General features: G+C 34.7%; 1 protein-coding gene across 5 annotated transcripts in view; it reads right to left on the bottom strand.

Moving 5' to 3' along the window:
- Positions 1 to 1,285: 1,285 nt before the first annotated feature.
- The window catches only part of LOC128237252 (SH3 domain-containing kinase-binding protein 1-like), a 37,622-nt gene continuing 13,965 nt past the window's right edge, over positions 1,286 to 24,942 (bottom strand). Inside the window, exons 6-16 of one of the 5 annotated variants that reach the window (XM_052952607.1) lie at positions 24,724 to 24,860; positions 23,290 to 23,329; positions 15,774 to 15,967; positions 14,861 to 14,884; positions 12,360 to 12,474; positions 10,567 to 10,704; positions 10,075 to 10,163; positions 8,789 to 8,812; positions 6,768 to 6,824; positions 6,384 to 6,450; positions 1,286 to 5,068 (exon numbers count right to left, since the gene is read on the bottom strand). In XM_052952607.1, the coding sequence (XP_052808567.1) occupies positions 4,806 to 5,068; positions 6,384 to 6,450; positions 6,768 to 6,824; positions 8,789 to 8,812; positions 10,075 to 10,163; positions 10,567 to 10,704; positions 12,360 to 12,474; positions 14,861 to 14,884; positions 15,774 to 15,967; positions 23,290 to 23,329; positions 24,724 to 24,860 (1,148 nt within the window). In that variant the 3' untranslated portion in view covers positions 1,286 to 4,805. Of the gene's footprint in view, positions 5,069 to 6,383; positions 6,451 to 6,767; positions 6,825 to 8,788; positions 8,813 to 10,059; positions 10,164 to 10,566; positions 10,705 to 12,359; positions 12,475 to 13,914; positions 13,960 to 14,860; positions 14,885 to 15,773; positions 15,968 to 23,289; positions 23,330 to 24,723; positions 24,861 to 24,942 lie in introns of all 5 variants that reach the window. The other 4 variants (XM_052952605.1, XM_052952606.1, XM_052952608.1 and 1 more) reach the window with 4 other exon arrangements.

Genomic DNA, 24,942 nt, shown 5'->3' with positions numbered 1-24,942 from the left:
ATTTCTTTGCATTTGATCTCAGTATTTGTATTTGTGTGGTTACATATTTTAAACCTATTTTGTATACATAATTATGCCTTTATGATTTTGGATAGTTTTCATATTTGATGTCATTGACTGTTTCATTATTTTTTAAACTTGTTATTACATCCGTACTACATGCCTTGAAATGAACAAAAAAATGTTTTAAGTTCAGAACTGCTTTGTATATATACATCAATAAGCTATGTACTAAATGCACTGTTAGATCATTGTTTTAATTACAGTGGTGATAAAACCACATTATTTATTAACGGATTCCTGGAACTCACATGATAACAGTTTTGGCGAAAAATACATAGATAACAAAGTTATTTTGAAAATAAATCAAGGATATAAATCATAATCAGTTCACGCGTTTTGACTTACTCGCTCAAACTGATGAGGCAGTTGATTTCTTTCCTTTGGTGGATCATATAAGATATATTTTAATTTTCTATGGGATGATTCTATTCAGAGTGAAATTCAATGTTGAAAGGGTATCGATAGTATCATACAAATCCCGTAAAAGCATGTATTCCGATGTATGATGGGCGACATAATGATCGAGACATTTTGCTTAAATATCAAATACATTTAGATCAAAGTGGTGTATGGAAATATTTGAAATACTGAAATTACTTTCAAACAAAACAGAAAACCAAGACATTTGTTTTAGAAAAAGGGTTTTGGCTTTTTAGTTTCCTTTTGCTTATCTTTAGTAGCAATATCGAGCGTCTGAACAATCACATCAGGCAGTCAATTTGCTCAGAAAGCTACCTCTAGTTCAAAACCGCTATGTAACAGGTTTTTAACAATAAGACAAACGGTGCCTCAATGTGACCTATTGTGGTCTCTCTAGTTATCTTTGTTTTCTGTCAATATATTGCTACCAACGCTTATCCTCCTGAACAACTTGGCAGATCAGACAAACATGCTCAGATATACTCTTTCGGTGGTATGTTCCAGTGTTTCAAAGGAGTACATTACCTACAGAATTCTGCTACTGTATGCGAGCAATCTCTCGGAAACGGAGTGCCCGATTTTAAAATGATATCATTGTTCCTTGGATGATCCTTTACCAAAGTTGTTCAAAACGTTTCTGCAAAATGCATAGCATTTTGGATTTTATTTCATAGCTGTAGAGAACACTTAAGGTAATACAATCCTGGGTTAAGCTGTATAAGAGCTTGTGAAATTTTGATGATCGTAAAAACGGAACTGAAATTAAATTTTGGAAGAGGTTAATAAAGCATATGAAAGTATGTCATAGTTATTAAATTTATTATTTACATTTATTGTAATAAAATACAGAATATAGTGGAATGCATATAAGGTGATCAATAAGCAGCAAGTATACTGGCAATGTGGAATACCAAGCTGGAATGATAATGTACATGGTATGAAAGGCATGTTGTAGCACAAACAAAAAGCCACTTCAATGTTAACTAGTACGCTGGGTAATTCTATCTATTAAAGTTTTGGATACACATGAACATGTATAATGATGATGGATTTCTTTCAAATACGAAAATAGTCAGATTTTTAATGTTGTATGCCAATTTTTTTTATTTCATGTTTTTTGCTGCTTTATTAAAAATTTAGAATGGTGGATTATAATATGATAAACTGTTATTATCAACGAGTTAATCACAGTATTAGTTCACTGTATTTTGACATTTTAGCATCTTTCACCATGAGAAAAAACTAAATGCAAACAATGCTCTGCACAAAAATCAATAAAGTCATTGGGCTTAATTTTGGCAGACTTTTCAAAATAGCTGTCAAATAAAAATATTAATTTTTAGGCATTTTAATCAAGAAATAAAAAAGAAAATTGTTTGTTTCAGCATTAGTGTGCAGTATAATTGACAGAGTGAATACCAAAAAGAAATTTTTCCCTTGTAACAAAGTCAGCCACTCATGAAACATAACTCGGGTACTATGAGATATATTACTATCTTACACTGAAACAAACTATAATCCTCTTCATAACCAAACAAATACACACTTCTAACAGAAAACAAATAACATTCACACAGAACATGAGATTCAAGCACAGAACATAATGACATATGAAGGCTATTAAAAAAAAATGTTCACCAATTAGCAACGACATTGAATTAAAGGCTGCTAAGCATATGAAATGTAAAAATATTTACAGATTACATATGGTAGTTAATGAATTTACAAACAGCTTAATAATTTTTTATCATCTATAAAATCATCTTCTGATTTGTTCATTTTGCAAAATCATAAAAGAACGAAAATAATATGCTTCATAATACATATTCGTAATTGAAAAAAACATTTGTGAGTTTATATCCATATAAATATACATGTATCCATCAGTGGCGTAGCTGCCGTTACGCACAATACGCCCATGCGCACAATACGCCCATGCGTACAATTCGTCGCACAAGTCAGAAAATATTTGAGGCCAAAAATGCAATAAAAACGTTCACCGTGAACGGGAAATCGAAACGCAAAGGTAATAGAGATCTTCGCCAAGAAGAAGGATTGACGTATTGCAGTAATCGTTGACAATTTCCTTCAGTGCATACTTTGAACGACCTTTTGCTATGCAATAGAAGTTTGTTTCGTGTTGAAAATGTTAAATGAGCTTAGGAAAACCTTTTAACAAACGTTCAATTGCATTTTCGTTATTTAAGACAATTACCATTTTTGAATTTCCTACAAAGCTGTTTGAGACAGCATTTTTGAATTGAATATTCCTTGATTAATTGCCGATGATCCTGTACTAAGAAATTTATTTTGCTATACAGTATCATTCTGACCTATGACAAAACCGAGAGCTCCTCCTGACCCCCCATAAGGACAATCTGCCCATAGCAACAGCAATTGTGCGTATACTTCGAAACGGCCTAGCTACGCCCTGTCCATTGCCTTTATTTGTAATATATACTGTATAAGAAAGGAAGTTACTATTCTGTGTAAGATTCATTCAACATACAAGTGTGGGCTGCAAACATCACACACACACTGATGTTTTCTAGTTACTGTCTGAAAAACAAAATCCATTAAAAATATGTGTTAATATTCTTCTTTCTTTAAAAGCACTGTTAAATAAAATAATAATTGTCTTTCTATGTATTAAATGATTAACAACAACAAAAAATATTGACTATAGACTCAAATAGTAAAATGGTTATGTTTGTGTTAAGTGAAGTATTAAAGGTTATGAATTGCTACTAAAAAATTTATGTATTTAATAGCTAAGCATTGATTGTTTAGATCTCTATTAAAGTTAATAACATTATCCTTACAAAGTTTCATATATTTACCACCTTGGAAGTACCATGAACACATGTGACCTGCATTGTTTTGCAAGATTTGAGACAACTGTAAAATATTTCACTTTTTAAAGTTGATGAAGATGCTTTTAATCAAGTTGTTAACTTTTAAAAAATCTGACAAATCGGCTCATTATTTTTCCTATTTTAATTATACCCGTAAGTGACTTATGGCCAGGAAAAATTCGCCAGACAGCCCAGTGACCAGTGTACCTGTGTTTATCACACTTCTATTTTCTCAAAACTTAAATGTTTTTATTCAATATTGTTTGAAAGTATGATATATGGATGAATAGAATTAACATAATGGGATGGTATTCAACGTGCAATTTAAGTATTTTTTATTATCATAGACGATTGATTCCATTCACTGTATAGGTTTGTTATATATACCACCTGATCCAATTAGCTACACTGTTCTTAGATCCAATTAAGACCTATATATGGACCATCCTTGGCGTAAGATTTTTTCTACAACATGCATCAAATCGAAGAAAAATAATGTTGCCCTATACATCAGAAAGCAAAAACTAACTCCTCATTTCTAATATAGTTTACGATGGTGAAAAAAGTGGTAACAACAGTCAACATAATATAAACAACTCTCCCTGGTAAGAGGATGTTTCTGTGTTTTTAGGACAACAAAAGTACACAGAGAAAAACCACTTGTTCAGCTTGGTGACTATGAACCAAACTCACATGCACCCAGAACGGAAATCAAAGCTGAGATGCCTTGATAAAAGCAAATGCCCTAACCACTATGCTGAGACTATTAAGCAACTGTGTGTAATACAGCATTCTTCATGACATATGATCTTTGTCCCAAGCTTATTGAACATGCTTGTGTGAACTACTCTCAATGTTATCATGTGTAGCATCAGAATGACCTGTACTGCTTTTATTTGAGCACTTTAGACTTATACAGTTTTAGCACTTGTTACAATCAATACTACTTGTCTACATGTAAACTAATCATAAATCATGATGTTTTTCTTCCTAAAAGTGTTTTTGTTTTTTTCATTGCTTTACCTCACATTTTGCCAACTGCTTATCCATATATTTATAATTGAAATCTTAAATATATTTCTAATTTACAATTTTTCACAACAATTTAAGTAATACTGCCAATGACATATGCTATAAATTGGGTTAAAACATGTCCCATACAGACCCAAAAGTTAATTCTTTCAAGTAATTCCACCAGATCTAATCACAAACAGGTATCTTCATAAACAACAGTCATAAAAACAGTATCAAAACAACTCTTGAAAATACATTTCGAGCATAACTTAAAATACACGGTTCATTGCTGTCAATTCCACTGCATTATGAAGTACTTATCATAAATATGATATTCATTATACAAAAAATGCCATGAAATTTCTATAATCAAAAGCAACCAAAGTCACTGAATCAATCATCTGTTAAATGAAATACAAATTAAATAACTCATAAACCAACACAGACTATCTATCAAACATGTGACTCTGAAACAAGTTTTCTAATCCTCTCCATTTCTACTTGGGTTGCAAGGCGTATTTTCTTTTCTTCATCAACCTCCGACATTATATCACGAAATCTCCGGGAATATTGTGTTTTAACACTGTCAAGATCCTGTTTTAGTTGGTCATTTTCAGACTTGAGTTCGTTATACATTGTTTTTGACACAGTGTTTGATCGCAGATCCTGCATCTCTCGTCGGAGTTCATCAATGGCTGACTGTAGGTGTGCTGTGGCTGAAATGTGAAGAAATGCTTGTTTAACATAAAAGGCATAATTCTCCTCCATGGTATAAGGTTGAAATGCATGCAAACAATATTCATGTAGATAGGTTAAATTTTGCAAGGATTTTTATAAGCAATTTTTCTGAATTAACCTGGTGACAATATCAGACCTCAACAAATCAATAATTTACTGATGTTGGCCAATGATTGAATAATAGCAAAGGGATTTTAAATCTCACAAATTTGGGCAAAACCAACAAATACAGGAAACTACCGTAGACATAAGTCTATAGGACATGGATACCCCATTTGTCACAGAAGCCAGGACCATTATTTTGTCCCTTTTCCATAAATGTGCATCAAAATCATAAGTTCCACAACTTGAAACATCAAGAACCTTAAAGAAATATCACATGAGCCATAACTCTGGTTGTACTATGTGCAGCAGGAAACAAACCTCAGATGTGTAACTTCATCTCCTAAACAACATTCCCCCTAAGGTTATATGACTCAAGGTGAAATAGTTTGTAGTTTTGAGCAACACAAGTCCAATTATGCCAACTTTTGCCTATACAAGAGCCATATCTCTGGATATACTATGTGCAGCAGCAAAAAAACAACAAGGTGCACAACTTCTTCACCAGAACAACCTTCCCCATAGTATCATAACTCAGGTGAAATGGTTTTGGAGTTTTGATCAACACAAGTCAAGAAAAGCCTATTTTTTGCTAATTCAAGGGCCTTAACTGTGGTCTTATTAACTGCAGCTGGAAACAAAACCCCAGGTCCACAACTTCATCACCTAAATAACATTCCTTCAAAGTTTCTCGACTCTTAAGGAGACAGTTGTAGAGTTTTGAGTAACAAAAGTCCTGAAATGCTTTTTTTTTTGTTAATTCAAGGGCCGTAACTTAAATTTTACTAACTGCAGCGGGGAAAAAACCCAAAGAGCACAACGACATTACCCCATTAAAATTCCTCTAAGGTTTCATAACTCTACATAATATAGTTTTCGAGTTTTGAGCTTGGAGTTTTGTGGCGACACAAGTTCAAAAATGCAAATATTCGTTAAATCAAGGGCCATAACTCAGGTTTTACTAAATAAGACTGGACACAAAACCTCAGGTGCAAAACATTTCACCAAGGTTCTTTGACTCATGAATTTTTGGAGTTTTGAGCGACACAAGTTTGCATAATACTTACAGACGGACGCAAGCACAGATGCAAAGGGCAAATCTATATACCCCCTTGCCCCCATTTTTGGGGGGGGGGCATAAAAAGGATCTGGCGAAGTTAAAACAAACGAAAGTAGCGTGTATACACTTACCTGCCATGGTCACTGGTGGCTCCATGGGTTTACTGCTGGCATGGGCTTGGGCTGGTCGACCCCCAACCTGAAACAGCAACACTAAGGGTAAGCAATAACTCTATAAAAAAACTTATTTGCCCTGATAAATACACTTTCCACACATCATTTTTCAGAAACTCCAAATTTGTCAGTGATAATTGAATGCATGTAAACTAAGAGCCAGAGGCTTTGGAACAGGTTTTAATAATAGATTCATGGCGTGTGCATTTAACAATCAATCATTAAACAGAGAAGTAAGCTCAATGTTTTAATATTTTGATTCAGGACAAGCACTTTAAGGGTCTATAAAAATGAACATTCTATAAAGCTAACTACCAGTACATAGCCAGTTGTCTGTGTTACCTGTGGTCTCTCTTCCTTCGACCCAGGAACTTCTCCATTCCTCTCTATGACATCATCCTGCAATCATAACAGTTCAATACATATTATACTCCTACCTTCATTTGTAGGTTCTAGATATTAGAATGGGAAATGATTGTGAAATGCACCAGCAAAAATAAATTGACCTGACATGAAGGTTGTATTGTTACTTGCGCGGCACATGTGACTTAAATTGCTGTATGATCAAGGACAAAAACATTCAAATGAAACATAGAAACATGATTTTTATGCCACAAACTAAAGTAAACAGGTGTTAACACTTAGTAAACACTGAAGCATTTAAAAACAATACATCTTTCTTTTTACCAGAAATATCAGTGTCTTTAGATAGGACATCACCTTACCCACTAGCAATTACAAAGCGTATATATAATTCAGTTTCAAATATGGGTTGATATTTGCCATGAATTTCTTGTGACGAAGTTGTCGCTGCTAAGCATATAATATTTCATTAGGAAACCACCACACTGCAGTACATTGTAATAACAGTCCATTATCCAGCAAACAGAAACAGCATGCAAAGGTGGTCTAAGGAAACTCGATATTTTCCCATTAGGTATTCCATGTACAATTATCATTTAATCGGGCCATGGTGATATGAATGATGATGTCTGATGACCCTTTATCATTGTGGTATCATTTGAAAGGGTATTGCTTGCTGATACCACTATATCAAGTAAATGACCTAATACATTACAGATAAAGCAGTTTTTTATTCTTTCTTTAAAGCTGCACTCTCACAGATTTAACATTTTGACAACTTTTTAATTTTCTGTTTTGGACAAGCCAATTTTTGCAAAAATCCATGGAAATAAGTCATATAAGACTGCTGACACAATATCAAATATTATTGATGTTTTATGCATTTTTTGGTTTAAGCCATAAAACATTTATTTTCTAACGGAAATATGAAAATCTGCGATGTGATCTTTTGTCAGCAATCCTGAATGGCTGGTTTGCAGATATTTACGCACAAATTTGCACTATCCAAAGCAAAAAAATAAAAAGTTGTAAAAACAGTATACCTGTGAGAGTGCAGCTTTAAACTTAAAACAAAATACCTAATCTTTCTCTGAACATTGAACCCTTTAAGATACCAAAATAATCTGGGCACACCAATCATCCAAATTCCACACACACACACAAATTGTACACAGAATACATATAGTTTCTATGACTAGTGAGGTAGTGCTTGAAGTGAAACCACAGTAGACCATGCAGAGTTCATCCACCTTCATCTTACAATACCATAATGTCATTACAAACAAGAATACGCCGTTACACAGTCATACATAAGCATGGCAATATTATCATGACAGTTAAACAGGTTACACTATATACAACTTGAACCAAGCATTAAGGGTACAGAATTGGCATTAAGTTAACTCATATTTCATTGCAGCTTCAGCCCAGGGCTTGTAAAATCTCACCTGGCCCTAGAGATATTCCAATTCTACAGACCAGAGGAGAGCTTATATTTTTTGGAAATTTACTAAATAGAACTGAATGGGTTTTCAAACTTGCCTTGTGGGCTTTGCGCTAGATTATTTTATAGCCCAAAATGGCCTATGCTTCAAAATGATTTTGCACAGATGGTAACTTACTGTACATTTTAGTCATACATAATTATTATACATGTTGCTAAACCTTAGTTACAATACATATTTAAGCTTGGAGTGTGTTCTTGAATATTCATTAGTGAACAGAGTCCCAGCCATGGACAATTTGACCCAGAAAAATTTGGTACAAGATTACTCGGTCAATTATATTACATACAGCAAAAAATATCTTCCCTTTTATCGTCCCCTAATTTCCAAACACATTTTATAAGTGTCTAATAAATAAACAGTTATTTTCTCATTCTTCACAACTAATTCTCATCTTACCAAACCATAGAGCAAGCAGAGATTTTGAGCCCGGTTATTGTGAATAAAATGAGTGATAGCAGTTAGAGACTATATATCATATGAATGATTTAGTACCTCAACTTTTACAGCTGCCTTTGGCTGCAATCAGACAACACTGACAATCTTCACCACAATACACAATGTACATACATACACCTGACATGCATACATGTGTTGGCCAATATTGTATTGCTTATTGATATACCTTTTATGATCATTGCTGTTTACATGTTAACTTCAATACAATGAAAATGAACAGTTAATTAATTTGAGACTATGAGTTCTATGCTGAAAAGCTAGACTTGATATATTGATTAATTTTGGTTACTTTCATTGTGTACAGCGTCAATTCATTTATCAGCATTATACTGTATCCGAATAACATTGATAGTCATGTCACCATTAAAGCTGCACTCTCACAGATTAAATGTTTTGACAACTTTTTTATTATTTGACTTCGAACGAGCCAATTTATGCGAAATCGCATGGAAACCAGTGATATAAGACTGCTGACAAAAAAAAAAACAGATCGCAAATTTTTATATTTAAGTTCAAAAATTGATGTTTTATGCTTTTTTTTTAAACCGTTAGTAACGGTTTAAGCCATAAAACATTAATTTTCGAACGGAAATATGAAAATCTAGGATCTGATTTTTTGTCAGCAATCTTATATCATTGGTTTGCAAATATTTACGCAAATATTTGCTCTTTCCAAGGCAAAAAATAAAAAAGTTGTAAAAACGGTCAATCTGTTTGTAAAAACGGTCAATCAGTTTGTAAAAACGGTCAATCTGTGAGAGTGCAGCTTTAAGCTATATTTGGAGAACTAATATACGCATGCATGTGAACTTTTTAAAATTAAGTCCAATTAAAACATTAACACTCCTCCACAATATCTTTATGCTATAATGATATGCATTAATTTAACTGTGCTATATTTCTATACAAGCTTATTAGGGCAAGTTCAGGCGGTCAGGTTCTGGTCAACATCCTTCCTACATGCGGGTGGCAGGCATACTTATTTTCATCACTTGGAGCCTATTTCTCTTACTCATTTGATTTTGTTACCACGGAAAAAAAAAGGAAAATTATATTTTACAATATGTCTCAACAAAATAATTTGAGTGCATGCACACACGACCAGTATAACGAAATAAAAAAAGTAACTACTGCTCTGCAAGTTTTAGCTATTAAGGTGTTATAATTTAAATATTCATCTATATTAAATATGACAGGAATTTGAAATGCAGAGCAAAAGTTAACATACATTGAAACTACCCCAAACCGTGACTTAAAGCACAATAGTGAAGGCTCCAGGCTGGTGAAAATAAGAAAAGAGGTCTAACGTTTTGGAAGAGTACTTGAGATGGAGGTCGTTTTGTTGGTCCCTTCGGCCGTGTCGCTGTCAGATGGGTGAGCTTGTCAGCGCTCGACTCTACAGCTTCAAATGCTGAAACATTGCGAGATCATGGTGAACATGAGTGAATGTAAAAGTCCCCTCTAAAAATAGCAAAACATAAAAGGAATTGTTTTACAAAGAAGCAAAAATTAGTTGTCAACACAAGAAGTTGAAACTAGATATTTAGATGAACAAGCCTTCAAGCTTTCAATAAGTGCTTGGCATCAAAATTATTTCTTAAAAAGATTGCCCAAGATTGTGTGTAGTGTCCCTTGAGCCATCAGATCCCCAGAAATCTGTAAATCAGTGGACAAATCAGGTCCCTGGACTGACAGGCTTTCATGCATTAGTTTGATCCAGTAAAGAACTACTTCTCATTTCACTGTTGTGTCGAAAACCTCCCGGTTTTGAAATATGTCCAATGCTTTCTAATCATTAACACTTCACCAAATACCATGCTTTGGCTCCTCCTTCGTCTCCTCCTTTGAAGGCTCCAGCACTGTGTCTGCTGGCTTGACAGGCTTCTTGGAGAGGAGCGGGGGTGGTAGGCTGGGCTTCTTGCTGGGTAAAGCTGGCTGGCTCCGCTTCTCATCTACATAAAACAAAAATCATACAATCACATTTCAAATAATCCTGTTTTGGCTTATTAGTATGGGATAAAGTTTCACTTAAAATCCAAGCTGCATTGTTACTACTGTATATAACCAGGAGCAAAAAAAAGCTGATCCAAAGTTGTTGTTTAAAACTAAGATTAAACAAGAGATGTCACAGAGATAGCGCACTCGACTTTTCCGGCACTTTTCAGTGTAAGGATTGAAAAGTTTTGGCGAAACATGCATGAATCACTGTTAGATTAGATTTCAATGCAATACATGATGTGCTGAGATATAAACATAAATGTGGTCATATGCAAAACTTTAACCAGAATTCGAATAATAAAGGGCCATTATTTTCAAAATACAGTTATCTAACTTGGTTATTCAAGTAGGTTGGGTGGTTAAATATCATTGTATAAAGTCTCAATGCGATACATCAAGTATTTGCTGAGATATTATCCTAAGTGTGCTAACATGCAAGATATTAACCAGAATCTCTTAAGTTGCATAAAAGAAGGGGCAAAAATTATATAATATGAAAGACAGTAACCTAACTTGATTAAATAAGAAGGCTAAATGGTTGGGAGCCTGTGAGTAAAGTTTCAATGTACTACATGATATATTTGCTGAGACTTAAATGCGGTTACATGAAAAACCTGAACCAGAATTTCTATGTCGAATAAAAAAGGGCCCATTATTTGAATGTAATTAAAACTAGAGTTATCTTACTTGGTTTATTAAGTAGGTCTGATGGTTGAGTACTAATTGTATAAAGTCTCTATGCAATACCTCAAGTAGTTGCTGAGATATTAACCTATGTGTGCTTGCACGCAAAACCTTAACCAGAGTTTCTAAGTCTAATAATAAAGGGCAATTATTTGCATAAAATGCAAACTAATGTTATCTTAATTTGTTAATGAAGTAGGTTGGATGGTTGAGTACCATTGTATAAAGTCCCAATGCAATACCTCAAGTAGTTGCTGAGATATTAACCAATGTGTGCTTGCAAGCAAAACCTTAACCAGAATTTTTAAGTCTAATAATAAAGGGCAATTATTTGCATTAAAGGCAAACCAGAGCTATCTCACTTAGTTAATTAAGTAGGTTGGATGGTTGAGTACCATTGTATAAAGTCTCAATGCAATACCTCAGGTAGTTGCTGGGATATTAACCAATGTGTGCTTGCATGCAAAACCTTAACCAAGGTGTGACGCCGACACTGACGCCAGGGTGAGTAGTATACATGTAGCTCTCCTTATTCTTCGAATAGTCAAGCTAAAAACTACTAAAGCATCTACTGGTACAAAACGTATTCAACAAACAATTTTGAACTCATTATAACTAGTTTTACTGGTAAAATGATCTCAGTATGATGCACAGCAACACATACACGCATCTGTTGTCTTTCAGTAAAAAGAGGGGCATAACTCAGTAATTATTGAAGCTGGAGATATGGGCCTTGCTATACATGTGTGTTGCTTCATGTCTGGGTTATGGCATTTTGCACGCCAATGACGACACAGTCGCCAAGACAAAGACAATACTCCATTTTTTTTCTCCCGAAATCAAACAAGCTAATAGTGACATAATAATACACAAACAGTGTGCTATAAAATGAAAGCATGTCAAGGAAAAAGCCAGTCAATGGTACCTTTCTCTGTTTCATGTTTCTGTTGTTCCACAACTGGTGCTTTATCTGGGAGTTTTGGGGGTCCGGGTTTGGAGGAAGCAGGCTGGCTGGGGGGTGGGGGCTTTTTCGGCTTTGGCTGAAAACACATGGAACTCGAGTTAAAAAAAACAACATCTGTTCAGATTGATTAAGTCTAGATTAAAATAGATATTGTTCTGTCTATTAATTCTGAGGGCATGCATAAAATAGGATTAATACAGTTACTAGAAAGGTTACAAACATGATGTGTACTTGCATGCGCAGCTATATGTACATGTTAAGGTTATGTTTGTGTATTTAAAGCTGCACTCTCACAGATTGAACGCTTTGACAACTTCTTTATTTTTTGTCGTGAAAAGAGCCAATTTTTGCGGAAATCCATGGCAATCAGTTCTACAAGACTACTGCCAAAAAATTAGATTGCAAATTTTAATATTTAAGTTCAAAAAATTGATGTTTTATGCATTTTTCTTAAGCCATTATTAACAGATTAAGCCAAATAACTTTTTTTTTAACTGAAATATGAAAATCTGCTATCTGACTTTTTGTCAGCACTCTTTCATCATTGGTTTGCAGATATTTACACAAAAATTTGCTCTTTTCAAGACAAAAAATAAAAAAAGTTGTAAAAATGGTATACATGTATCTGTGAGAGTGCAGCTTTCAGTCCTTTGTGAAATTTCAATTTAAATTGTAAATGTAGGCTCGCTGATCATTTTCCTTGCGCTATCGTTCACGTTATTCTAAACGTGTACACTTTACACATACCCAAATGACGATGTAGTGCACAAACTTGAGCCAACACGTACACATAACCATAGTGCTTCGTAACCTCTCTAACATCGTGCAAATATCAAGTTTGTTTTTGTTAGTGTAATTTTTTACAATTTGCATGACCGCTGTTACATTGGAATTCATGCAAACACTGGTTACAGACCAGTTACAGAACAGTTTTAATACTCAACTTGCTTCACTTTACATGCAACAATATATATAAATTTGTCAATCAATTGTTTTATACAAACACATAGGATTTCTATTTTTTCACTTAAGAATGAAAAGTTTACAACATTGAACAACACCAAAGAGCCACTACAAAATAAATCTATATTCTATATATTCTAAATAACTAAAAATAAAAAAAGTCTGTCAAACAATATTATTTATTACAAAGCCAAATAAATGTAAAACTTTTTATCAAAACTTCTGTGGAGAATTACAATCTTCTTCGGTACAAGATTTCAGTGTTTAACTAAAAGAACAGGACGTTATAAGTACTTTTCAATCACTATACTATCTGTTTGCATGCCCAAATTGGCTTTCAACATTACTTTTATACTTTTTTTCTTCCTAAGAAAATCTTATAATTAACCTTGCACTAATATTTTGCACATCAGGAGACTTGATAGTTCTGTTAGCTTAGTCAAATATCTGGAAAATAAGTTAAGGTGAGATTTTAGTTGTGTGATTTAGTGTTGTCAACTTAAGAAGTGGAGGGAGAGTGTACAACATCTAGGGGAGGTAATCTATCACATACTTGAGGTGCTGGAGTAATCAAGGGTTTGGGGCCTTTGTCTGATGGCTGAAAAAGAGTCCAAACACACATAGACTCGTTAAGCAATAGGAAATCTAGGTGAGTAAGTCAAACCTGCGCTTAGGTAGCAAATGCAATAATGTTAGTATATATCTTAGTTGTACCTAAAAACACCAAATTCATTGTGAAGCACTAAACTCTACTATTCCAAACAAAGAACATTCTGCATTCAATGTTGAATATTCAATGTTGAATATATTGGCAATGTACTAAAGTATCTACTGCATGTGTGTTTGTATTTCAATGTGTATACCATAGAGTATGGGTCAAGCAGGAGTATAAATGTACTGTGCCTGATATACCAACACCAACATACCACCAAATTGCATGTACAGGTTATATATGAAATTCCAGACCAACCAATTATAAAAAGATTGTTAAAAACTTGACCATAACTCCTTTAACAGTTAGCCAATTAACATTTTTTTCTTTCTCTATTTTCCTGCAATGTCCATAAGATTCATGTCATAAATTGGTAAATATCATGTTACAGATTGGTACCTATCATGTTACAGATTGGTACCTATCATGTTACAGATTGTTAACTATCATGTTACAGATTGGTACCTATCATGTTACAGATTGGTACCTATCATGTTACAGATTGGTACATATCATGAGACAGATTGGCACCTATCATGTTAGTAACTATCATGTTACAGATTGGTACCTATCATGTTACAGATTGGTAACTATCATGTTACAGATTGGTAATTATCATGTTACAGATTGCCAGTATCCAAATCCAAAGCTAATTTAATACAACTGCATACAGGTATATACCACCATTATCTTCAGCCAAGCTACAATGCATGAATATGTTACTTTGATATACATGTTTGTATGCCATCATTAGCAACCCGTTATATTTATCCATTCTGCTTATTACCCGTAAGTGCATGTTCCTATGTGCCTAAAATAACAATCACATACTAAATATACTTATGATAAATACCAACACATCAATGAAGCAAACCACATTTTGTTTCAATCAGCATCCCACCAGTAATGTTCAATGTTCAAACACTTTAATAAATACTGTATATATCAAGTGTATTTTTGGCAAGATGCACTATAAACTATTTGTATTTAAACAGGATGGGACTGTAAGTTATTTATGTATATGACATACTTGTGCTCATACCTGAAACTTCAAAACCACAAGAATACATTGTCAAGACACACTTACAGAAATGTTTTTTTGCAGTGCACAGTTATTGTGGTAGGTACATCAAGCATAGTTATACATTTCTTCTGCGAGAAGGTTTTGTATTTTAAATGGCTAAAAACAATGCAAAACCAGTGACAAATCTCAATTCCAGTCTCACGCAACTACAATCGCTAATGAAAGTTCTTCTGTGAGTAGGACTTAATGTTAAAGGGATTCATTCATATTATATAGGGTCAGAAACGAAAAAGTTATTTGTCAACAAAATGACTGTTGCAATGATAAAGCATCATTAAAAAACAAATAAGAGCTCTGTTGTTAATAATTATTTTATTTAAAAAAAAAACAATATCAAAATGATTTTTGTTGAAAAGCATCACTAGCGCTATAAATATTTAAATTATCAGTGGCTTGGTTCTACTCAATTGCAATAAAATGAGTATCAGCCACTTTATCAAAGTATGTAAAACAACTAATTTTCAAAAGGTTTAACAATATAACACATTGTAAATGCATCTGTATTTCTCTCAGGTCATATATACATAACAACATGAGGACTTAGTTGTTTCCAACATAAAACTGTGGATGAGTCCCTTTAAATAATTAAGTCATCACCTTACTCCTAATTTCTCACCTCTTCCTTAATGATGTCAACAAAGTTGTCCGGGAAGACGCCGACTTTCCCGTGGACCTCTCCACGCCACCATCCGCTGTCCTCCAACTCTTTATCAAGCACAGAGATCACTTCCCCCTCAGTCAGCGACAACTCATCCTCATGCTCAGCTGTGTACGAGTATCGCACAACTGCACGCTCCACCGGCTTAGTCTCTGAAAAATAATGTCAAGATATGGAACATGCCTTCAATTTACATCATAAATATATCATTGATGAAATGTACATTTTTAAATTTATAACAATAGCTAAAGACATAAACTAAAAGGAACATTTTGATATCACATTAGCATGGATAATATACACTGTACCTACTTAGACGATCGTTTAAATATGCTGTGACCTGCTAAGTCGGTCAATATATATCAAAGCAAAGTACATTGATAAGCAATGGTAATTACTGTTTTAATAACATAGACATATTAAAGGAAACTTAAGATTAAAGAATAAGACTTAACGGTTGTTTTTTTATATATATATTTAAACTATAAACAATTATTTTCAGTCAATGGTTGATTTGATTGCAAATGCCAATAGTTGTACATGTAACTTAACTAGTATTGAATCCCTTACAAAACAATTTCCCCTTCTGAGTGCTCAAGGTTCATCAGTAAATAGCACAAAACTAAAGCCATATCAATTAATAGTATGTCTACATATTTTTCTATATGACATCGAGGAAGTAATTAAAAAACAGAAACCTAAAGTGTTTTCAGAACTTGTACAACTCATTTACAATGAACGAACCATTCACAAACATCTTCGACACAATCTCCACTTCCTCAACATAGGAAGGGAAAACACAACAATAACGCTTTACAAGCATGGGAAGGGATTTCAACTTGAAGTCTGAAAGTTAACTGTGAACTTAAAAAAGTATGCTTACCAAAAGTACACACAGGAGCTGAGTATCATTGCATGTGTGCAGTCAGGTTATTATTATAAGCCTGTACTAATTATTTTAGCTTGATTGTGAAGAAAGCTATAAGCTTATATGAACCACTCTCAAGTCCATTTCAATGGTACTAAGAGTAGAAACCAGTACTGGTGTCTGTTTCACTGGGCAAGAGAGTGTACCCCTGGTGGAGCTAAAACCCGCAAACTCCAGGGTGAGACACCTTAATCCCTACATCACTCTCATCCTCATTCAGATCCTTTTCACATTTTGCATCATGATAACACTAATTCATTAATCAAATATGAAACCTTTCAGCATTACAATTAACTGACCATGTTATTTTTTTCAAAATCAGTATGCTTACTATGTGCTTCTGCCTTTCCTATCCTTTCCATTGAAATGCAAGGTGTAAGAATTTTTCATTTAATCCTTGCAACTCCAATTTAAAACATTTCATGTGTACATCAATTTATTTAACCTAATCAATTTTTGAGATCAACTGTATTGAATTCCTCATAAATCACAAGATGCTTAGCTGTCATAAATCAACCATAAAGCAGATAACTTTCATATTAGTAAGGCTCAGTATGTCAAGAGTAGAGCTATTCATCCTAGACTTTGCCCTCTGAATGCCCCTGGACAGTTAATCAGCTATTATGTATGTCTGTGCACTTGATATTCACTATAATGATGTGTTATATGAATAGCTAAAAAACATTGTCAGCTTCTGAACAAGTGTTTATAATTTTATTCAGATTTAACTTAAACAATTAACAATATACTTGGTACAGAAATGTAAATAAAAATTTAATTAAGTAAACTGACAAAGTAATTGAATTGAACTTCTGTGACAACAGCAATCAACCTAACTTTTAAAAGTGAACAAACAATAAACAATAATATGCTCAGCTGTACAGTTCAGAGAACAATCTAGATTCCTTTTTAATTGCTAGAAAAATCCTTCACAAAGGACATCAGGCTTATTCAAACAGTCTTTGTATGTAACTTCACAGATTAAAATAGCAATAGTTTATAATTTCAATCCAAAAATGAAAACCAGCCCAAAATAATTTCCAGAAAATACCAATGTGAACTATTGATCATATCAACTGAAACTTTAAAACATATTTGATATAATTTGCAAAATCAGAATTTAGTCTGCTTCAGCGCTGTCAAGATGGTGGTAATATGTTGAACTGTTCAACTCTTCCTCTTCTTCAATCCCAACATGCTGCTGCCCAGACTCCTGTGCCCTTGGATAAACCGCTTCAGCAGAACCCCTACTAGTCAGTGGAGCCATGCCAAGTGCTTGAGTACCATAATCCTCATTGAACTCCTCTAGGTTCCCACCAAGACTGCAGTTCCAGCTCATGTTGAGAGAGTCATTCTCCATGGCCTCATGAACAACCCCTGTAGCACCAATCTCCTCTAAGTCCTCCTCCATGCTAGAGCCGCGTGTTGTGTTCAAAGGGTCCTCTTCAACATCTACTGCTTCATCTCCAAACCCGACAGACACACCTCCCCTCACTTGCACTCCCTGAGGCTGGTTATAGATGCCTAGGTAACCTGATTGACTTTCATCATTTTCTTGCTTTGGAGCAGGCGTCAGACAGAAATATGTAGGTCGCTTTTCAAAATCTCTTGGTGATGGTTTGATATTTCCATCTTTAAGGCAATGGTATATAGATGCATTTTTGTTTTCATCTGGAGGTTTGAATTCCATTCCTGTCAGTTGATCTGTAGATGGCAATGGTGTGCTCATATAGGTATCTGTAATTCCTTCTGGCTCATCATCAATATCAAATGCTTCATCATACTCTACACTTCTGTTATGGGAATCATTTATTCTCACTGACACCTCAACTTTTGGTGACTCATACATGTTCTCCTTATATTTGCTGTGAATAGGGCACTTTGAGCCAACCACATTTAGAACAGAGTCATCCAGAATTTCTATAGTTTCATCAGCCATATCTGGATGAAGTACTTTCTCAGTGTCATACTGATAAAGTGTACATCTCTGTCCAATAATCTCTAGAACAGAATCATCCCTTAACTCAACAGCCTCTACAGAATCTCCGTCTTCATTAATGTCACTTACATTCATCTCTTTATCATGTATGTCGTTGTCCTGATCCTTGCTTGGTGATTCAGTAAATGATGAAGAAAAGCTATCAACTAAGATGTTATCAAGCGAGCCCATTGCGTCATTCAACAATGCCTTCATTTCATTGTTCAGCACCTCAGTGTTGGCATACAGTGGAGTTTCTGTCAGGTCAAGGCCCTGTAAATCCATGTCCAATTTATCAGGATCAGGTGTGACATCACATATGTTCTCCATACTAGTGTGCATCACCTTGTCATCATCTGTTTCATTCAGAACTATTTCTGAACAAGCTTGAACTGCTGATGATATAGCTGAATAGAGATTGTTCCTACTCTCAATCAAAGCTTCTAAACTGCTAGTATAAGTCTTTAACCCCGCATTCTCACATGTGTTTTGGTTATCTGTTACATCCTTGTCAATCTCTAGAAAACAATTTTCTTCCACCTTGCTTTCCAAAACAATGTCATTAAGTTGAATGGACTGCTCATTAGCATCATCTCTGTCTTCAACATCATCTCTGTCTTCAACATTATCTCTGTTTCTAACATCATCTCTGCCTCCAACATTATCTCTGTCTCCAACATAATTTTTGTCTCCAAAATCATCTCTGTCTCCAACATCATCTCTGTCTCCAACATCATCTCTGTCTCCAAAATCATCTCTGTCTCTAACATCATCTCTGTGTCCAACATAATTTCTGTCTCCAAAATCATCTCTGTCTCTAACATCATCTCTGTGTCCAACATAATTTCTGTCCTCAACATCATCTCTGTCTACAACATCATCTCGGTCTCCAACATAATCTCTGTCTCCAAAGAAGGTCGTAACATTAGATTCTCCATCAAATACAGAAGACTCACTTGCTCCGTGCATTTTTCTACTCCTGTCTGTTTTCGTACAGTGCATGCTTTTGTTGATTGAGTCCGGATGCAGCTGAAACATTGAATCATACAAAACTGAACCACTGACCTTTAAGGAAGGTTTCAAAACTTTGAAAGTTTTCATTTCCTTCCCTTCTGTATGAGAATGTTCCATTAATTTCCTGAAGCTTGTTAGTTCAACAGCACTTCTAGCCTGTCTTCCTGGACTTCTAACCATTTTCATGTGACCACGCCTCTTTCTTTTCTCTGAACATGAATCAAGAAACGTTACCGCAGATTCTAGACTCCCTGAAAAGTATACACTTGTTGGCCTGTTCTTCCGTGCACTATCAGGGGTACCACTGCTCCCATCGCTTTGTACCTTTGAGCATTCAGACTCACTGGTTGTCTTACACGGAGTCTCAGGTTTGCTTTGCCCTTGTTTATCTGAACCTGGCAATACTTTCTCTCCTTCTGAGTTGTCATTGGAAAAATGGGGAAAGTATGTCTCAACATTTCCTGGCCCATCTTCATTTAAAAAGGGCAACTGAATAAGGGCATTACTGTTTTTATTGTCCAAAACAGCCTGATATTTAGCAATACAATTGGTCTCATGAAGTGTTTTACGCCTCCTCTTCTTTGCTGGAGAATGTACAGCTGAGACCAAAGAAACTGGAATTGGGTTCGTGTTCTCTTTTCCTTTTCTTACACTTTCAAGTTCAAAATTTGGCTGAAGGAACTCACTGCTTCTACGCTTTGGTGATTTTATTCTGGTATTCCTTTCACTGCTTGGAGATTCTGCAAAGTCTTTACTAAACCAAAAGGAAGGAGCATCAATTTTTTCCGCAAAAGGAATTCTGCAGAAGCTGCTGTTTTGTGCAGCCTGTCCACTGCTTGGCAACCTGTTCCATGTGGGCATATTCCTTGTGCAGGCAACTTCTATTTTTGGATAAGCATTCAGCTGTCCTTTGTGCTCTGACATATCTGTTGATGAAGAGGTTTCCAGTGGCTTATTGACTTCAATGGCTTTTGGATATTTGTCAGGAATGTCTTCTCTGCTCTCAGATGCTTTATCAATCATAATGCCTTTAGTCATGGCAAGAAGTGCACCAGAATCATCACTTTCATTCCTATTTTCAAAGGAGGCATCAAGTGTTCTGTCTTTAGACATGCGTTCAGAATTGTCATCTAAACAAACAATCATAGATGAATCAGTTTCTCCTTTTCCATCAGATTCAGAGGTGGACAAGTTCACATTCATAGTTTTTCCATCTGCATTGGAAGACTTTCTGTTGATTAATACATCATATACATAATTATTCAACATCTGATTGACAGCACTCTCTTGGATCGGCTTGGTGTCATCATGGAGGGATTTGGTAACTGACATGTCAACACAAACAGGCTGGTGACTCAACATAAACAGTCCATAGGATCCTTCATCATCCTCATCATCAGGAAGAGAAGTATGACCCAACTCCTCATTCTTTTGTGGCTGATCAGGGGTAAACAGTCTGTACTTGTTTACAACTGACTTAATAAATGGTGAGAGGTTGCCGGATTTATTAAGAGCAGATAGGTATGTCTTGGGGGACCTTGGAGATATGATTTCTGGATGTTTGTCTGCTATTGCAGGGACATGGAAACCAGTGTGTATATCAACAGGCTGCACCACAAAGCGAGATTGACCACTACCATCTAGAACTGATGAAAACTTGACAAAGTCTAAACCAGCATCACCTCTACCGTATGTCAGCAACTTAGTGACTTTTTCCATGTCGTTAGCAGCCCCATGGCCAGTCGGTTTCAGTGGAGTAGATCCAGGAAATTGTTCTCCAACATCGTGGTGCCTCCTCTTAGTAACCAGAACACTGTCAATAACCTTGCTAAAACATGGTATTTCTGGAGGTGTAGCTTCTGCTTTAGTCACATATGTTTCGCACGGTGTCTCAAATTGCTTGTTATCTTCTCTGTTCATTGCTGATGTCTCATTTTTGAGCTTGCAGCTGTTACTACTATTCAAGTTCAGATCGGACATTTTTTCTGACATCACACTACCTAGACAAGCATCTAAATCACCCAAAATATCCATAACACCCTGAATTTCTGCTTGTTTGTCCTGATAAGGCTTGCTGTTGTCAACATTAGCATTAGTATTAGAACATTCTATAGGTTTACAAAGATCTGAGTTACAAGGGTCTGTGAATACATCATCAATAATGTCAAAGTCACCAGGAGTGATATCAGCATCCGCATATTCTACAAGCTCTTCCTCATTCAGAATTTCAGGCAAAATACTAAAATCAGCCCTGGAGTCAATGTCATATGCATCTAAGTCCGGATCTATATATTCAATGTCTGCATCAAAACATGGATGCTTTTCCAAGACTGAATTATCAAATTTGTGCTGCATGCAATTCAACTCAAGCTGTGCAAAGGCCAGCTTCAATGGTGATTCTGTTAAGAACATGTCAAGGCTTGTTATTCACTCACATTAAATTCAATTCAACTGCAAAATACACAGTTATAAGTATTCAAAATCTGACAGTTAATTAGTAGGGATGGCAATGAGTAGTAAAATTGGTACTCAAGTACTCACACATTTTTCCGATCGAGTACTCAGGTACTCAAATACTTGGAAAACTTGTATTGGTTTAAGTTGTTTTATTATTTTAATTTGTCCTTTTTACTTTATTCCATCAAAAAATTGTGACATTATAATATAGCGCATGCGAAGAAGTAAACAATATGTGGAAAATTATCACGCCATTAAAGTAGAATATACTAAATGATGAACAAATATCAAAATTACCATGAACGAAAATCATAGTATACATTAAACTTTAAAATACAAAGTATACTTATCCAAATATTAACAAAAAGCACATACGAATAGCACTACATAATTGTAATATTGAACAATTTTCTGCTCGTTGTACCACCTTTTAAATGCTAACTCGACACCACACAGCATACATTTACACAATTTGCTGTGGGCTACTCTTTCCAAAAAATTATAATAACTAATTGCGATGTACACACGTTTAGTTGCTTACTCTATTACATGTTATTTCAGAATGACAGTTCTTCATACTTTATTTTTACTACCTCATTTACATTCATAATTCCTAATTAAAGATATCCACCAATCAATTGTGATGATCATTGCAAAAATACGCCCATTAACGAGTCAATGCTTGTAGCGGTAGTTTCTAATTAGCTCCTCAACGTTTGGTGGAAACTATCTAATTGGTATTAAACAATATAATTGTGTAGGAGATGTACCGCTATCAAAACTTCACTAATTGGCAACAGTGCTAATCGCAAATTAGGGCCCTTTGGTGACAGTTTGTATACTCTCACCACAACTGTCATTTATTTTGTTAGTGTCAATTGGTCAACTGTGTACATATTGGGAATTAAAGGGACCGTACATTGTCTTATTGTCAACGTGTCATATTGTTACATCGTCTGTATGTCGTCTGTAATACTTGGTAACATTTTTATTTTCGAATACAAGTAGTTGAGTACTCGGGTGCTCATTGCCATCCGTTTTAATAAGTAATACATAAATTGTGTTGAGTGCTTATTCAAAAGACATTGCAATCTTACCTTTTGGTTTTCTCTGTGCAGGCTCTTCTCTCTTCTCAGCCTACAAAATACAAATGAAACTTAGCACTTCATCATATCAAACTTCATACAGTTTGCAAAAGACATCAGTAAATAACATGGGCACTTCAAGCAGATGTTATCACTTTTGAATTGTTCTTTTTTCTGTTGGAAAGGGGCATAACTCAACATTTGTTTAAGCAAGAGTTATGTGCCTTTTTTCACATGTGCATATTATCCCTTGCAACAGGTCAACAAAGTTTCATAAGAATACCTTGAACAGCTTGTGAGTTATGGTCAAGGCTTACAATAGCAACAAGGCTCAAAAACAAGAGTTCAAATTGTACACACTGTTAAAGATGCACTATTACTCCCAGACTAGATTTAACACATTTAATACAATTGTTTAGATATATCAAAGAGGATGAGCAACTGTCAAACACAATGGTGCTTATGAAGGATACCGAGTTTAATTTGAAGGAAATGTGCAGAAAGCATGGTATTGTTACCTTATGAGACGATAGTAGATCGCAGTAAATCTTTTAGCATTCACCAACCATTTAACCAACCATTTAATATCTATGTGTTTTCAGCTAATAAATACATGGTTATAATATGGTTATCAGTAATAATTTTTTTTGATAAATGCCTAAGCCAGTAAGTAGTTGAAGGTTTATCACTAAAATTTTATGTTTGTGATACATGAGTATGTATTGATTTTGAATAAGAGTGTCACCTTAAAGCTGCACTCTCAAAGATTGAACGTTTTGTCAACATTTTTATTTTTTCTCTTGGAACAAGCCAATTTTTGTGAAAATCAATGGAAACCAGTGATATAAGACTGCTAACAAAAAATAGATCGCATTTTTTTATATACCATTGGTAACAGTTTAAGCAATATAACATTAATTTTTGAACGGAAATATGCAAATCTGTGATCTGATCTTTTGTCAGCAATCTTTTATAATTCGTTTGCAGATATTTATGTTAAAAAATTCTCATTCCAAGACAAAAAATAAAATAGTTGTCACAGTAAATCTGTGAGAGTGCAGCTTTAAGAGAAAAGAACTACAAAGCACCAAAAGCCAATGCCAACGATTGTGTTCAAGCAAACCACATTATTTTGACTCATTAAACTCATGGCCAAAGTTTACATATTTGCTCATTAAAAGATGAAGTCAACTAAATCTGGACCAGATTTAAACAGAAAAAAAACAGAGAAGCAAAACGTGTTTTTTAATATTGAATTTAGTCTAGTTATCAGCTTCAACATGTGGCCTTCCATCAGATTTTCCAATTCATACCCCATAAACAAGAAAGATTTCTATAATGATTAATTATATATATTTATTTGATGTTCATATTATCAACCAGGAAATTTTGCTCCACACAGGATCTTGACTCTAGTTTACAACATTTATAGATGTATTATAGTACCTTGGGTGGTTCTTGAGGTTTATCCATGGGTTTCTTCTCACCGGTCTTACGCAGTTTGATTGGCCCGTCCCCGAATATGTTGCCTAGTCCGATACCTTGAACCTTCTTCCCTTTGATCAGATGCTCCTCGGTGTTTTCTGTATAACAAGCTTGCACATAAATGTCTTACAATCAGGATTAAACTGATAAATCAACATATATTTTAGTAACAATACATGT

Source organism: Mya arenaria, chromosome 6 (genome assembly GCF_026914265.1).
Source record: "Mya arenaria isolate MELC-2E11 chromosome 6, ASM2691426v1".
NCBI lineage: Eukaryota > Metazoa > Mollusca > Bivalvia > Myida > Myidae > Mya > Mya arenaria.
This window is presented reverse-complemented; position numbering and strand designations above follow the sequence as displayed.